The sequence below is a fragment of the Hippocampus zosterae genome, chromosome 7 (assembly GCF_025434085.1).
Source record: "Hippocampus zosterae strain Florida chromosome 7, ASM2543408v3, whole genome shotgun sequence".
NCBI classification, from domain to species: domain Eukaryota; kingdom Metazoa; phylum Chordata; class Actinopteri; order Syngnathiformes; family Syngnathidae; genus Hippocampus; species Hippocampus zosterae.
In genome coordinates this window covers 21,728,851-21,745,483 of record NC_067457.1, presented here as the reverse complement: position 1 = coordinate 21,745,483, position 16,633 = coordinate 21,728,851, and the positions used below count along the sequence as shown (strand labels likewise).

Sequence of the window (16,633 nt, the reverse complement as noted above, 5' to 3'; positions counted from 1 at the left end):
TGACAAGGGGAAAACTGAAAACCTAAAACTAAACTGTTTTAATCATCGATTAATCTGATGATTATTTTGTGGATTAATCAAGGAATCCAAGTTTAAAAATCATGTTTTAATTTCCATTTATAGTTAAAGGGTTAACTATAAATGGGACATTTTTTTTTTCTAATTGACAGCGAAGAAAATTATGCTTTAGTACTTTAAGCATAATGTTTTATGATTCTGTTACTGGTTTGGTCCGTAACATGCCAGAAAATAGGAAAAATGTTGACCGTTGTTTTCCAAAGTAAAAGCCGATGTCTTATTTTGATGCAACACCACGATAATCAATGTTCATCGAGGACAAAAGATATCAGAGAATATTTCCTGTGGAGGGGCTGAAATAAAATCGATTACGGAAAATAATTATAAATGAATTTGATAGACTATTAGTTGTGTTTTATATAGGTTATGATATAAAATAGTGATTTACAGCTACATGATACGTCATGCGCTGTAAATCACTATTTTATACAGGCTTGAATTTTTTTTTACTTTTTTGTGAAATATCAGGTCGGTGAAATATGAATTTCACCAATTTCATTGTTTATTTCTTCGTCGGCCGCTGAATTAGGTTTAAAAAAATGGCAATTAATGTAAGGCAAAAAGACAACAACTCCCACAGTGCAACGCGGGACGATTAGTCCACACCCCCAACCCCGTTGCTTCTACAGACGTATGCGCTGTGACTGCCCCCAAACGGCCGAGTGGAGAAAGTGCACCGCACGCCACCACATCAGAGCGGCTTTTGAACGGTGAAGCCGGAGAGGTGGAAAGATGGAGTAGCCCATTATGTATCTCAGCTGTCCTCCTTCAAGATGTTCCCCGGAGTTTTCTATGCACTGCTGGCGGGTTTCCTTGCGGCCGTGGCGTCGTCGTCGGCCAAGCTGTCCCTGGGAGCGGACTACCTGAAGGGAGTGTGCGAGACGGGGCTCCGGACGTGGGGAGAGCAGCGGAGATTTCGGCAAGTGGACGAAACTACCGCCTGCGATCGGGTGAGTCATGGAAGCCGGGGGAGCCGTGAAAGGAAAGCTCCCTCAGATTCAGCACCACTCACGACGAGGGTGCGCTCGGGTGATGGGTGACATTGCAAAGGCGTGTGCCATCGCGTTGTTTGCAGGTCACAACGCGGTTTCGTCTCAACGGGGCGTTCGTTCTTTGACCTTCACGCGCCAATAATTGCTTCTACATTTTCTGAACGAAGGCCTGTCAAAAAGCGATAACTCTGATGCTAAACACCATATAAAATCAATTTGCGCCTTTGTAAAAAAAATTATAAAAATAAAAGACCGTTAAACACCCCCCCCCCCCAAAAAAACGAGATGTTTTTGCTACGTGTGTTCAAGGAAAAAAATAGCACTGCATTTATAAAAACAAATAGGATGTACACCATGGACTGGTTGCAGCCAATAAGGGCCATTTAGAGAAACAATTCACATTTTTTTCCATCTTCAAATCAACTACCTAACGTGCATGTTTTTGGCTAGTTGATGAAAAGTTGAGAACTCGCAAACAAATAAATACAAGATGGGTCATTTATTTAATGAAAATTTGTTGTTTCATGTCCATTCAAAAAGGGAAACACAAGGGCCGGATTCAAACCCTCAACCTCAGAATTGTGAGGTGAATTTACTAACGACTAAGACCTGCCTCATAAAAAAATATCTTAAAACAGATGAGACAATGTCAATAAATTTTTAGAGGGTAAGATGAACATCATACTCACACTCCCAATTTCACATTCTTCCTCCCATACAAGTGTAAAAATAAGTTAACCACTGCAGTGATAAATACATAAAAAATTGTCACAAGGATTCAAAGGTTCTGCATGTGGTGCATCTGTGATTAACCTAATTTACTAACAAAAGTGTAAAATAGGTTAACCACCGTATAGAAACGCATGCCCAAAACAAAAAATGCGGTCAGGTTCACAAGTGTTCGTCTGAACTTGATGTCACATCTCCATTTTTGATGATGTCATATTCCAGCTTCACATCCCTCTGAGGCTGCTGTGTGGCGGACTGCTTTTCACCTGCAATGCTGTGATGTGGACCTTCCTTGCCAAAGCACTCAGGTACTCCTCCTCCTCCACCCAAACCACTGTGACCACCACTGCCTCCAACTTGGTATCTTCCGTGAGTAGCAGCCTATCTCTCCTTCTCCCGCACGCAAACTCACACCCCTATGCAAATACTCTTGCTTTTACTTTCAGATTGCTTCCTAAAAATATATTGTAATAATAAAAATAAAATGTAGTTTTATCCTTACTTATTCTCATCTTGAGGCTTTCCTGGGCCAGCTGATCTTCGGTGAGGCCCAAATAACACTGTGGTGGGTCGGGATCTCCCTGACGTTCTCTGGCCTGCTCGTACTGCAGAGGGTTTCGCCGCAGGATCGACAACCCAGCGCGGTTGCCAAGCGAGATGAATGACATCGTTTCATCTCCACTTAACTGTTCAGCCTGATTTGGTTCTTCTTATTCTTTGAATAGCTTCTAAATCTGATATGTCATCACGCCAAAGAACCATCCTATGTCAGAGAATGTTTTTTTAAATGCGTCTATTTATGAAATCTGTCAGGGAAACAAACCAAAAGAAAAATGATTTTGTTTCAACTCTTGCAACTCTTGCTAAAAAATATATTCAAAATTAATGTCTGCGCCTTGTTCAACAGGAGGCTAATTAGCATCGTCATTATTGGTCTGAATGGGTACATGTCAGGCTAGCAGTGACAAGGTACATCTTAATATCTAACAATCAAAGAAAAAATATACTGTATATATATTTATATTACAGTGGAATCCGTAAAGTTGATGCTGATCAGTTTTTAATTAAAAATTCCCATAGAAAGTGCTAGTAAATCAATTCAGTCCAGGGTCAAACAATTGTAAAATATGGACAGTACAAACAATGTAAATAAAATGTGAATACTCTGAACTGTCATACAAGTATAATGAAATAACTTCATATAGAATCTCTTTGAGAACACTCAGAATTAACAACCAGAAGCAATGGGAAGGAATGGGGGGAAGCTAGCTAGCTAGCTTGTGAGCTACTTGTTCAATGGAACCATTGAGGCGCAATTTACTTTATTTGCGGAGAGTAAGATGAAGAAATTAGTGTTACATTCTGTTTTTAAAGATATCAATGGCCTGAGGGGCAATGGTTAGCTCAAATACGCATGAAAATGGCAAACAGGAAGAAACAGCTTGTCTGACTCTTGTCCAAGTATTTTTATTTTTTTGATGTTATAATGTGTTAGAACAACAACTCCTTTGATAAGTTCTTTGGCATCCTGGAGTTTGATTCCGTGAGGTTGCCAGGCAACAAGGGAGCAGTGGGTTTGTCAACATTGGCACAATGTCACCGTGAATTAATTTTGGTTGTATACAGCAGCTATCTGGTTACCAAAGTGTTTCTTTCAAATCACTATGACACTCACTGTAAACATCTGTGCATACTTAAATCTTTAAAGAAAAAAAAAAAGAGGTTCTCTTTTCACAATAATAGAAATGTAGCTATGAAAGACCTTGGACTCTTGAATACTAATCGATGCTATAAGCTAAACGGCATCAACGTTCTTTCTGGAGGGAAAAAAATGGCTTGCCAATTGTGCTGTAGTTATCTTCAGCATAGCTACTAGTTACATTTCTCCAGCGGTTTAGACATTAATGAGGCCAATTCATATTTGGCAATTCTTTTGCTTTTTAAGGGACACACCTAATAGACATCGCATATTTGGACTATATTAATAGCGCCTGCTTTCACTCTAGGCTAGATTAACAGTGGCTGTTTTTTATTTTGAGTTGTTTGAGGGGACAAACGTGTGTATATAGTTCAGTTCTGCATTTCATTTTCAATGCAACATGGCAATAAAACTTATTGGTCAACCAACGTACAAAGGCCACGGCGTTTCAAATATATGCCTGGCACTCTTGAGTTGAATAAAGTAACGTCGTTAGTTGAGGAAATGGAGGACATTTACTTTGGGAGTAAATAACCGTCAGCCCACATCAAAGGCTTTCTTTTGGTCTTTCGGTCTCACTTTGCTGTTGATTAGACATATGAATGCATCATGGTAGCGAGAACAACAAGTCACAAACACTGTCCACCAGACGTGCTTTCAATTGTTGCGTGTATCTTATGTAACATGCATCCCTATTAATGTGACCACAACGTGATCAGAGAGATGATTTATATCTGTAACGAGTACAAAAAAAATGTTTGATGTGTCACAATATTTGGATTGCGCACTTGAATTTTGGGAACACAAGATACTGTATCGTGTACTTAAGTCTAGAAACTAAGAATTACAGGATCATGGCTGGTTTTTTTTTGGTTCACTCTTGTGCAATTGATCATCTCCAGTGTCACAAAAAAAAAAAAATTGGTCGCCGGGTAGACTTGAGCAAGATGCTTATTTTTGATGACCGGTTGAAATGATTTCAATGAAATGTGTATTTTTTTCTCATCTAGAAACAATGCAACTCTTCCTCATAGTGTAATTTAAAAAAACAGACAGTAATAATTAAATAGATTGCAGTTTTGGGGTAAGACTAACTTTTTGTACCTCATTCATGATGCTTACTGACTCACCTGTTAAATGCTCTCAAAAGAAATAATGAACGGAGACTTTTGCCAAGTGAAAATACTGGAAGAAATAGACATGATTCATTGTCTCAACAGAACTTTATTGCTCTCTCTCCCTCTTCTTAACTGAAATACATTATAAAATAAATTCCTAAAACGTACTAAAATAGTATTGATGACGGACCGTACAAATTATAAACTGCCAGCTAGTGTTATTCTTGTAAGATGGATAGTAGACTGTATATCCATAAGATGTTAAAAAAAAAATATTGCAACGATACTGTATTGCATTTTAACCCCCACCCCCCCCCTCACACACACACATTGAAACAGAACGCATCACGCAAGTTCAAATCAAATGTTCCACAAACTCCCCTTTGATGGTTGGGTTGGGTGAATCATCGAGTGAGTGGCCTGCGTGAAATTTTCAGTCGATCAATTCATATGGTCTTCAGTTTTATGCTTTAAGGCTCTTGAGTTTATACAGGAGCACCTGATTGGTCACATATTGACATCATTTAAGATATCCCCCTCCCCCCCGGACTTCTTTACCTTAAACGAGAATGCATTTCCCCCGGTACTAGTTTGGCAGTATCTAAATCAGCATTTCATAACAAATGTAAAATACGGCGTCAAAAGTTTGAGGTCACCACAGGGTTTAGAATTATTAAAAAAAAAAAAAAAAAAAAAAAGGACAAATAGTATGACTATCATATTTTCCGCATTATAAGGCGCTTCGGAGTATAAGGTGCCCCTTCAATGAATGGCCTGTTTTAAAACTGCTTTCATATACAGGGCGCACCGCATTATAAGGCGCATAGAATAGAAGCCACAATAGTGGCTGCGGTTGCATTATGCCTCCACTAGATGGAGCAACAGCTTTAATTTATATCGAGCTTTCACGACCGCTGCAGCTGTAAACAAAGGCCTTTACAGAACATTTAAAATACTACGTTCGAGAAATCCAAATATTGATCCACATAGAAGGCGGCTCATAAGGCGCACTGAGAAAATGGAATGCTTTAAGGTGCACTTGATAGTGCGGAAAATACGGCGCGCAACTCATGGGGTAAATGTGCAAGTGTTCACAATTGGCATCGATAGCATAAAGGAAATTTTTTTTTCAACTAACAGCATCTCATGTATAACAAATCTAATGGTGGCTGAAAACTTTTGCGCAGTATTGCACATCCGCTCGCGACAACGAGGCTGCGATAGTGACATCTTAGTAAAAGGTGGAGGCTTTTACACCGCTCTTCAACTGAATTATATTAACTGTCAGTTTGACATCCCATCACAGTTTTCATACCTTCCAAATGGCATCAACGTTCGCGTAACAAAACAACTATCCAGCATGTTTCCAAGTTTTGAACATCAGCAAAAGTGAGTTACGGTACTTGTTGCACGTTGCATACCCCACACCGTGCATCTGAGCAGTTGATTGACAGCATTTCCTCAAATAGTGGCTGCTTCAGTCACCTTTTCCCGTTCCACAACCCTGTCTCCGTTATTTCAACTTACGTCTACAAAAAAAAAAGACCTGGCATGTGGAAAGCTCAAGTTTACACTGGACTTTAAAGAGAAAGTTCAGTTTACAGAGCAAAAATTGCTCAATGTTTCAACAGTTAGCAGAAATGAAGATTTGGGGAGGGCTGCGGGGGCGTTCTGAAGTCACTTGATAAAAGACGGCAGAATTTTTGGGATGTAATATGTATGCAACTTATAATGGATAAACTCCAAAACGTATAAAAGACATCTACCCTTTCAGTACGAGACAAAAGCTGTCATCTGCTTCAAGACTCAATTCGGGTCAGCCATCTCTCAAGGCAACACTAATATACATTTATAATATTGTATATTAATATCATGATTATTATTATATTGTTGCCCACGACCAGTCGGGAGTTGTACCCTGCCACTGTAGACCCCAACCCACCCGCAACCCGACGGGCAAACGCTCCAGAAAATGGATGGATATTAAATTTGAATACGCCATATATAGAGACCGCATATAAACACTTTTCTAAAATAGAATTTGACATTTCCTGCTTGCCTTCAAAATATTTCAACAGGTCAAAATAGAGTTTTCAAGTACATTGTAACATGTATTTGAAGAGAAAAAAAAGGGAGTGGAATGTACAGAAAATACTGTAGATGAAACGTATAGGCTTCGAAGAGGCGGGACCAGGCGGGGTGGCTTATGACATCAGCCAGCCTGCATGCGAGTGTCCGGGGAGAGCTGTGGCCGACTGCGGCTTCAGCGCGAGTGTGCTTTTCGTGTTTTACTGTTCCGCTGACTGTAAAGTGCTGAGGCAACTGTGGCTCTCCTTTCCCACAGGCAAGGGCACATAATAGCAGGGGTGTGGACAGTGAATTGCTATGAGGTGGGCAACACCACATACTTTTAAAATATTCTTTAAAAAAAAAATGCATAAAAAAAATCTTGTGTGTTCAATAAAACTCCTGTCCCCCGATAAACGTCTTAACTCGAACTCAGCGGTGGAGTAAACTCCTCCAACCACCATATGAGGAAATACAGCATTACAGAAACTGTTTGAAAGAAAAAAAATAAAATAAATCACAAGAAATTCACTCCTAAAATCCATTTCCTTGACAGAATGTCAATCTCTGGTCCATGGTTTCACATATGGAGACGATACAAAATGACGTCCATGTGTGCTTGACGCCTCGGCCCATAAATCGAAGGCAACTCAGCGACAGGGTTCAAATGACCAAACGTTACAGGAAGACAAAACGGCCTCGATTTGTATTGCGCATTGTAAACCAAGGTCAAGATCACACATAACACGCGACGATTCCTACTTTGTCATTCGAGTCGACCCATTTGCTTTTTGTGAGTATTTTTTTTCCTTTTGCAATATAAGTGGTAATCCGCAGCAAGACAGATGCAACATAGTGAAGGAGTTTTATTTTTTTTTTCTCCATTAATACGTCGTTTCGAGCCAACGCGCGACGCTCTAACCTTCACACTATGTACTGGTATACGTCCGCTTTGCCGTGATCGGGTGTCGCGAAGGGATTGAGCCAGGCCACCGAGAACGGGTGCCCGAAAACCACTTTCATGTTCATCCATTTGGACTTTTTAAGCCATTTCCTCTCTTCCTTTTTCAGCTGCTCGATACCCTGTGAGGTAAAAAGATGAAACCTAACTTTATTTTTTAGGATTATATTTTTGGGGCACACGATTGATCTCCCCTCATCCCCATCGAAAGCAACACATTGACATAATTAATTTAGAAAAGTGTCTTCATTTCGACCACAGCTATTCAAACCGAGGCCTAGGGGCCATTAGTGGCCCGCCAAAAATTATTTACATTCAACTTGGCTGGTGTTATAGTTCTCATGGATCTATCTAACATCTGATGTGAATTTTGCTGCTCAGCTCCTTGTTCGAAGCAAAAAGTTGAGCCGGATCTGAAATATTAAACGGTATATATACTGTATATATTTTTTTCTTTTTAACCCTTTCAGGTACCCTGTAACCTAATAACATGGATAAGCTGTCCACTGTACTTACCGCTGTCCCTCAAAGGCTTTAAACTGCTACATACAGTATTTTTTTAGAGGAAAAAAAAATCATTCAGATGCTCCTTATATATTGATCTCCAAGACCATTATATAAACCGTGAGAAAAATGAAAAAGGCCTTAAAGGAAGCGATGACAGGCTGGAATGTAAGCGCGCTGCAGAAGATGCCTCATAACATCAGGCCAGTCTAACACGTGACAACATTATTTTCCAAAACAGGTTACGCAAGACACGGATGGACTCGATGCTTACCGTTTCATCGGAGCAGATCGAGTGCACCTGTGTGCCAAACATGATCGCTGTGAAGATTAAGAACAGAAGGCCCTCGAAGCACAGGAGGATGAGGAGGATGACCGTTGCAGGTGCAGAGAAAGCGCTGCACTCTGATGAAGGAAGGGAAATTGCGATTGCAAAATGTACGAAACTATTGTCAACTTTAGCAATGGTAAAGGTATACGATATCGGCGATAACGCCACCTAAGTCATTGTACATTCAAGGAATCTGAGGCTTGAAAATGGCTAGTTGGGGCTAATTTGGACGTTTTGACTTACTAATGTCAGGTTATTTTGAGAGGACAGTTAATTGGCTGTTACAAGCTTTACACTGACTACTTTATATTGTAGCAGACCCATGAAAATAGAGTATAGGACAGATTATTTCCAAAAATAATGAGAGGGCTGGACTCACTTTACAAAGTGCTGACAAAGCATTCGGGAATAAAATGCTCACTTACTTGACCAATCCTCTTCAAAGCAGACAACAAAATGGAACCCCACCATGGCAAGCGCGTGGAACGATATTAACGCAATGTACAGCTAGACAACGAAAACACAGACGGACATATTTTGAAATAGGTGACCAACTCCAACGTGCATATTTTGTCTAATCGCAAAAGCGATGGCATTCAAGTTGCCCCGTCTGTCTACGGTATGTGACACAAGCTCAAGGGGTCAAAGCAATCACTCTCTGGGGATGTGTTCTCGGAACACAAGACAATCGCTACGTGACCGCGTAACTATAATTTGAAGGACTTTTTAGTCATCGCTATTTGTTTGAATGCAGCTATGGAGGATGTGATTTCGAGAGGCTCACCGTGAAAAGCACAAAGTACTTCTGATTGTTCTCCCCAACACAATTGTTGACCCAGGGACAGTGGTGATCCATCTTTTTGATGCAGCGTTTGCACACACTGCACACACATAGGCAGGAGAAAGAAAATTGGACCCGATAAGGACGACCATCCCGTCTGCGAGGTCACTGAACATTTCTGGAGTCATACAGACTGTGCACAATGTCTTAAAGTAAGTATTGTCTTACCTTGGCATGCATTCGTTAGACTTTCTAAAACCAGTTTATAGCTTTACATTCTCTTTTATGTTTTTACACAATGCAGTGACATTTGTTCTTTATTAACAAGCACACAAGAGAAAAATGGTGGTGTTTTTTGGGCGGGTGTGGAACGCATTAATGGCATTTCAATTCATTTCAATGGGGCGAACTGATTTGACAAGCAAACGATTAAAAAAATGCCTTATTTAGATTCAAAAGATGCTTCCACGGAGGACTATGGAAATTGGAGAATATTTACAGTCGAGAGGGTGAACAGGAAACAACAAATCATTGATTCGTCTATCAATTGTAGTATCTTGAGACATTATTAAAGCATAAACGTTAGTTTCGTTTTTACACACTTAACTGAAATGCATTCAACCGCAACCCTTTGATCTGCAAGTCCTTACTCACTCCTTGACATTTTTCAGTTCCTACAAAGTGTCTAATGTGCATGCAGGGGCGTTTCAAGTATATCCTTTCTCACAGACTGACACAATGCTCTGCCTCAAAGCGCTCGCTCTACGGTTGAATTATTCACTTTCCATGCCAGAATCCAAAAGGAGTTCTGCCGCAGAGGTAGGTCATTATCAAGCTAGGGAAAAATCTACAGGGATCGCAGTGTCCCGAACAACAACAACTAAATTGGAAACTGCACATCAGGCAGGAGGCAGAGCTGGAACGGCAACTAATGAGGACGTGTGCCCCTCGTGAGGAAGTCACATCAGGGCGTTTTGGGTTTTTTTTTTCTTGGCAGGTTTGCACGGATTTATAATTTATCATAAATTGTCTCCATGCCCGCCAGCCAGCGTACCTGCAGTGATGAGCTCGGTCAGGCTTGATGCTGCAGCATTTGGGACACTTGTAGACCACCTGTCCTGGTTTGAGCTGGAGGCTCTCAATGAATTCTTTGGTCGCGTTTCCTTTTGGCACAGCGCCCTGGGGACAGAAAAAAAATGAATCTTTTTATTTTATTTTTTTTAAATAAGACTTTAACAGGGCTGGAAAACTTGACTCATTTTCTTTTGCTGTTTTGCATCTTTTACTTTTGAGGGTTTCATTAAGTCTTTTTTTATGTTACCATTTTCGTATCACAAATTCATTAGCACTTGCTATTCGATACAGTTGTGTCTTTGCGCATGTAAAGAATGAAGAGATTGTTGTCTATTTTTCCAGTCACTCTGCTCGAACAGCGAAAAGTGCACGGCAGATTCACGATGCAAAATGGAAGCAGCAGTCAGTCACAATTCATCACTCCGATTGGCTGTTCTGACAGAATCTGAATCAGACAGAGACATGATAAACGTAAACAAATGACAAAGACAAAGCCGGTCAACCGAGCATCGCATCGCTGAATATTAAGATTTGTTGCCGTGTGTTGAGCAAGGTTGGTATTCTACTTCATTCTACTGCATCACAATGTTTGATTTTGATTAATCGTTCAGGCGTGGACTTTTACGGTGCTTTGGATATATGCAATAACAGACAATAGTAGAGACCCAACAAAGACATTCCACGTGATGGTTTACTAATATGAATGGTGGTCATCAACTAACCGGGTCAGTGCACATGGCCTTGGCGTGAGAGGCAAGGGCGAGGAAGGCCAAGCTGTTGAAGAGCACCCCGTTGAGGAGGCTGTAGGCCACGTTCTTGACGGGCCACAGCATCACGAACATCACCACGAATTCCGCGTAGAAGACCAGCAACCAGGTGATGACAGCGCACACGATTCCACAGCCGTCACGGATGAACCACATGGTGTCGGAGGTGCCGCGGGGCGGGGGAGGGGCGCAGTGTTCGGGCCTCAGGTAGCCAGCCTGACGCTCGATGTCCCGAGTGCGGCGAGCTGGGCTCTTCATTCTACAGCAGCCGTGGCTTCAACCGCATGCTGAAAGGCACAATTCAGAGATGAGTTAGGATTCAGGATTCATTTCCACGATCAGAGAAACATTTCACACTTTGTACCAACTGATTTAAAGGTGTGATGTTTTCTTCTCGTGCGTCAGTGACCAGCTGAGATGCAAACACTGTCAAAAATGTCAATGCAACTGTTCCAATAGTGCTGCGCACCAACAGCCACAATAGTTTCATTGTTACTTCTCATTACTCCTAACGAAATTAATGCTGTAAAAATCCAGTGAATGTCTACAAAAACACGTTAAATAACGCCTATTAGTTCAAACAGGACTCTTTTTTTCTTTTCTCAGCACTTCAGCTTGTACGTCTATCACGTGTCCTTCAGCTGCGCTGTCCTCTTGACAAATTCATTCATTTCTGACCTCCGGATGCCCTGAATTATTTAATTGCACCCTAAATATTTTGTGCTCGCTTTTTCACATCAAACACGACAGTAGGAAGTAAACATGCAACTACAAATGAAAGCAGGGTCGCGGTGAGCAAAAGGCATATAAATGCAACACACCAAGTTAAAACATTTTTTTAACATCTTACCTCTCTCTCTCTCTCTTTGCGATTTGGCAAAAAACAAGTAGTTTCTGTTCTTTCGAAGTTAAATCACTCCAGTAACGTGAAAAGCGTCTTCTCCACCGTTCCCCGCCTTTAGCGCGGACCCAGCTAACGTCACCGGTCTCTGGGCAATGGCTGTCCACTCAACTCCGGTCACACTTTCGTCGCGGTTGCAGTTTCAGTGCGATGTTAATGAACTTGTTCATCAAGTAAAAGCATTACGGTTGACGATTTTTTTAGCTACCCCGGTACTTCCCTCCCTGGCGAGTCCTGAAACCTCCCCAGTTCTTGGGACAAAAAAAAAACAGGTCTAACCAGGAAGTATGTGATACTGGTAATCATGTGGATGGTACCTACTTCACTGTACCCTCGGTTATGTCTGCCAGGATTAATTTTCGACCATAAACTGTTTCTTGTGCTTTCGAAAGTTATATACTTGCATGTCAGTTTTAATTTGCTTTAGTGTTAGCGAGTTAAATGTAGTGCACACTATTAGTACAAATAGCATTTATTTTCCATCCTTGGCGCTGAGCGATGTTTTGTTTTCAACTACAATGGTTTGAAAAATATCAGCATTGCTTAAATTAAACAGACGTAGAAATCACACTCTCAAAAGAAACTGCTTCTATTATTGGATTTAAATAAAATATGACTTGTTGAAAAATCATTTAAGTGCTGCCGCAGGGGAGGAAAAAGATAGATGCCGTTTCTTTTGACATCCGGGTGTTAACTGTCAAACTTGACGTTCTTTACACTGGTTTGCTTTTGATGACGTAATATTCCCGCGACGGACACGACTCCACAATGGCAACAGTACAAGTTAGCGAAGCTGAAAAGGTGTATATTTTACATGGTATAAGGGTGAGTATCGACAACGGGAATATTTTTCATTGAATTTATTAATTGATGAGTAATATGTCGTCACATTTCAACGATCAGGATGATCTGCGAGTGGATGGAAGGGGCTGTGAAGACTACAGACACATGGAGATTGAGACCGACGTGGTGTCCAACACTGACGGATCGGCCAAAGTTTCTCTGGTAATATTGTAATATTTGCTATGATTACATACATATAATACTGGAGGCCATATGACTGGTCGTTTCACTCAGATTGCATACATTTTTCCAAGATGCATGCAGGTTTGACAAAAATCATATTCATGTTTGCAGGGCCACACAGCAGTTCTAGTAGGAATTAAGGCGGAAATAGGAAAACCAAGGCCAATGGCCCCAAATGAAGGCTATTTGGAGTTCTTTGTTGATTGGTGAGTTGGATGTGTCTGCAAGCGTGACGATACTCGATGCAATTCTTGGTATATATTCATCGGACACCCAACCCCCCAAAAATATGTTTTGATCGACGCTGTTGGGTTGTTGTCTTTTTTTTTTTTTGTCGTTTGTACTTGCACTCGCCAGTTCAGCGAACGCAACTCCAGAATTTGAGGGGCGAGGAGGGGAGGAGCTCGGGACGGAGCTGAGCAACACACTGTACAAAGTCTTCAACAATAAGCACAGCGTGGACCTGAAAAAGTTGTGTATCAGTAACGGAGAACACTGCTGGGTGCTCTATGTGGATGTACTGGTGAGAGAATAGTCTGTTTTTCTTTGCGCCCTTGAATAAGCAAATGTTCCATTGCTAATACACTGCCTTGCTTTGCACAGCTCCTGCAATGTGATGGAAACCTGTATGATGCCATGTCAGTAGCTATCAAGGCAGCTCTCTTTAGCACCAAGTAAGTCCTGTTTGAAATCTTTCTTTATGTCCAAGGGGGATACCCACGAAGTTGTGCTTGGAATATCTTCAGTTTAAAATTGAACTAAAGATCTTATCGTGTGGGGCCAATTGTGTAAAAAAGGAATTTGTCGTTGGTAGTTGGGAGTCACTGTGACTCCAAGAAACCTTCAGTTTGATCACAAGGCATTTACGAAAGAGTAGAAAAATGTCTTTTTCAATGACTTTTCAATCAGGCCACAAGATGGCATCATATCCCACGCGACAACAAGTCACAGATTACTATGGAACGTCCTCCATCCAACCATTTTCTAATCCGAATTAAATTTCGATTGCATGACAAAAATCCAAGATGGAGTATACGGTTGCCTACAGTCCTATATTTGTAGTTATCAGTATTTTTTTTTTATCTGATTCTTCAATGTATTTGAGCAGACAAGGTACTGAAGTGCTTTTGCTGACAGAATCCCCAAGGTTCACATATCAAACGATGAAGAAGGAGGGAAGGAAATTGAACTGTCAGATGACCCCTTTGACTGCATGAGACTCGACGTAGAGAATGTTCCCTGCATAGTGACATTGTGCAAGGCAAGCTCACTCAATTTAGACTCGCACAAGAAAAGTATTATTGCAAAAGCAGAGGACAGATTTTCAGATTTTTTTTTGGTCTTGTTTTTGGGGGTGGGGTTAGGTGGGCCACAGGCACGTAGTGGACGCCACTCTGCAAGAGAAGGCGTGCTCCGTGGCCAGCCTCATCATTTCAGTCACACACAAGGGAATGGTCACCTGTGTGAGGAAGATGGGCGGAGGTAGCCTGGACCCCGAGAGCATCTTCGAAATGACTGAAGTGAGTCATTACCGCTTGCCTCAACTCATATGTTTGCAGTGGCAACCACTAAAGCAAGTCGAATTTTTGCTTCAAACGTCAGTTAGTCACTTGCATGATCTTTTTGGGGGTGCCATTTTTTCCCACTGGATGAGATCCTCCACCATATACTTGTTGCAAAAGTCTGCCAGACTAATGCTAGCCCAATGCTAACATATAATGTAAAACTGCATAGATGAGCTAATGGCAATTACCACAATATAGAATAGTATAAAGTATAAAGCTTCAAACAACAAAAATAGCACCCAAACAATTCACATACATCATGGCTGCTCATGATTTCAATGATGGTTTCGGCAAAACTTATACACAGTGTTGAATTGTGACTTTTTGATTCTCCAGACAGGTAAACGTGTTGGAAAAGCCCTCCACGTGCCTCTCATGAAGCTGCTGCAGCAGGAGGAGAGTTTAGGAACGAGACAGAAAGTGGGCTTTCTTGGTTAGAAATGTAATTGTTCGTGTACAATACAGTACTATGTATATATCATTGTGTACCTTTTTTCTCCCAGTAAAAACTGTTTTGTTTTAAATTTTTTACAAGTTGTCTTTATTTTTGAGACATTTTTCTTTATATTTATGGTGAATGTATACAGTATGACAAAAATTAGGGAATTCCATTCAATTTTACCGAAAGAGACAGAGACACACACACACACGATGCAACTTTAGTTTGTGAACCTCAGATGAAGAAAACTAAACAGAACCTATGACCACCAGATGCTTTGGTATTTCTTTTCATACAGAATATTCAAGCCGTATAAAATGTTATTTTAGTGGAAAACGTCTGTCTTTTCCAAAAGAAATATGGCCAGTTGGATAGTTTATTCAAAGTTATGAACATCCTGTTCAATGTACCAAATGTCACATTCCAAAGATTTTTCAGAGTCTGTTAAAATTCCTATTCTCCTTGTAAATATGTTTTGTAATACATAAACGTCACTTCCTGAGAGTTGTCTACCACAGTGCGATGAAAATTTAAGTTTTAATTACTACTTAAATTTCCGAACCCACGACTCTCGAGCCATCGTGGGTGTAGTTACTTGAGCTACCGCTAGGGTTACCCGAATTGTTTTTCGTAGCGGACCAGCACACTATACCATAAAGATACTTTAAAATATCAATTTCCATTCGCTACACAACAGTATATTTAATGGCGAGCGATATTTTGGAATAAGACGAGGATTTTTAAATTTCTTTTTATTTTTTACACATGTGCCGACAGAAGCGGGCGTTGTCAAACCATACATGTTTGAGCCGGTCAGTATAAAATCAAAGTACAATTGATGACTGTGGCAACGCCACTGAGAAACCTGGTTTTGACTAATAAACCACGAGTAGCGGATTGGAATGTGTTTGCAACCCGTAATTGATCAAGCAACCTCAACTCGGTCGTGCTGTGCAATCAATTATAGCACTAAACAATGAAGGGTGTGTATAAAACAGGCCGTACAGAAAAGTTTTGCTCCCTGTATATAGAATAACCAAATATTACACTACGATGTTTTTTTCTCAATGGCTCAATTCATAATCGACATTCTTAAGTGTCGTAGATGCTCGCAAATAAGTCCTCACCTCATACCTGCGCCGCTTCTCGAGTGCATCACGACGACCAGGGTTCTCCTTGGTGCTGCTGATGGTTGCCGAAGAAAAAAAATCGTTGGCACGGGAGCTGGTTTCAGCCTGGGTCGAAATACACTTGTGTACCCGATGCTCTCTGCTAAATGTTTGCTAAAGCACGCCGGATCAAAAACGATCAGAACAGAGCTTTGAGTACTTGCTCGGCGACCACAGTCGTCCACTGCCGATTGACTTTCAGATCCACTGGTCAGGTATTTCTTTTTCCTTTGGAAAGCTGAGGAAAATGTTGTCACACCTTCGTCCATTAGTGCAACCAACTCTCACTCAATGAATAAACAACTGTTTGATATCGAAAGTAGGTGAACACAAAAAGCACACAACCGCGTGGCACAAGTGCCACTAATTGGTTGTATTTTGTGACGTCACAGCCCCAGAAATACGCGACGACGACGGCGCCGTCGACTGACA

At 41.0% G+C, this 16,633-nt stretch overlaps 3 protein-coding genes across 5 annotated transcripts; 2 read left to right on the top strand and 1 right to left on the bottom strand.

The window, feature by feature from the left end:
* The first annotated feature begins 766 nt into the window (after positions 1-766).
* LOC127605056 (transmembrane protein 42) lies at positions 767-3,252 on the top strand. Its single transcript, XM_052072639.1, has 3 exons — positions 767-1,028; positions 2,022-2,168; positions 2,318-3,252. The coding sequence occupies exons 1-3, from the start codon at positions 852-854 to the stop codon at positions 2,462-2,464; spliced, it is 471 nt and encodes a 156-aa protein (XP_051928599.1). The 5' UTR covers positions 767-851; the 3' UTR covers positions 2,465-3,252.
* Positions 3,253-3,263: 11 nt separating this feature from the next.
* On the bottom strand, positions 3,264-16,495 carry zdhhc3b (zinc finger DHHC-type palmitoyltransferase 3b). 3 transcript variants are annotated; one of them, XR_007963442.1, is made up of 8 exons: positions 16,160-16,495; positions 11,057-11,388; positions 10,315-10,439; positions 9,264-9,360; positions 8,905-8,986; positions 8,423-8,553; positions 5,238-7,766; positions 3,264-5,174 (listed from the first exon to the last, which is right to left on the bottom strand). XR_007963442.1 is itself a non-coding variant. In XM_052072615.1 (7 exons), the coding sequence occupies exons 2-7, from the start codon at positions 11,357-11,359 to the stop codon at positions 7,608-7,610; spliced, it is 897 nt and encodes a 298-aa protein (XP_051928575.1). In that variant the 5' UTR covers positions 11,360-11,388; positions 16,160-16,495; the 3' UTR covers positions 3,264-7,607. The 3 variants fall into 3 exon arrangements, 2 of the variants coding, with proteins under 2 accessions (XP_051928575.1, XP_051928576.1); XM_052072615.1 differs by having other exon boundaries at positions 3,264-7,766; XM_052072616.1 differs by lacking the exon at positions 16,160-16,495 and adding an exon at positions 11,952-12,316 and having other exon boundaries at positions 3,264-7,766.
* exosc7 (exosome component 7) lies at positions 12,687-15,117 on the top strand. Its single transcript, XM_052072617.1, has 8 exons — positions 12,687-12,827; positions 12,906-13,007; positions 13,140-13,234; positions 13,386-13,551; positions 13,632-13,702; positions 14,166-14,289; positions 14,393-14,548; positions 14,930-15,117. Exons 1-8 carry the CDS (start codon positions 12,771-12,773, stop codon positions 15,029-15,031), a joined length of 873 nt encoding a protein of 290 aa, XP_051928577.1. The 5' UTR covers positions 12,687-12,770; the 3' UTR covers positions 15,032-15,117.
* Positions 16,496-16,633: the final 138 nt, after the last annotated feature.

Coding starts and splice junctions, on each gene's coding strand:
- zdhhc3b (XM_052072615.1), bottom strand. CDS start 11,359: ATGAAGAGCCCAGCTCGCCGCACTCGGGACATCGAGCGTCAGGCTGGC. Junction 10,440..11,056: donor AGGCCATGTGCACTGACCCG/GTTAGTTGATGA, acceptor TTCTGTCCCCAG/GGCGCTGTGCCAAAAGGAAA. Junction 8,987..9,263: donor AGTACTTTGTGCTTTTCACG/GTGAGCCTCTCG, acceptor TTCGTTGTCTAG/CTGTACATTGCGTTAATATC.
- LOC127605056 (XM_052072639.1), top strand. CDS start 852: ATGTTCCCCGGAGTTTTCTATGCACTGCTGGCGGGTTTCCTTGCGGCC. Junction 1,029..2,021: donor AAACTACCGCCTGCGATCGG/GTGAGTCATGGA, acceptor GTCATATTCCAG/CTTCACATCCCTCTGAGGCT. Junction 2,169..2,317: donor CCTCCAACTTGGTATCTTCC/GTGAGTAGCAGC, acceptor TCTCATCTTGAG/GCTTTCCTGGGCCAGCTGAT.
- exosc7 (XM_052072617.1), top strand. CDS start 12,771: ATGGCAACAGTACAAGTTAGCGAAGCTGAAAAGGTGTATATTTTACAT. Junction 13,552..13,631: donor TGCTCTATGTGGATGTACTG/GTGAGAGAATAG, acceptor TGCTTTGCACAG/CTCCTGCAATGTGATGGAAA. Junction 14,290..14,392: donor GCATAGTGACATTGTGCAAG/GCAAGCTCACTC, acceptor GGGTGGGGTTAG/GTGGGCCACAGGCACGTAGT.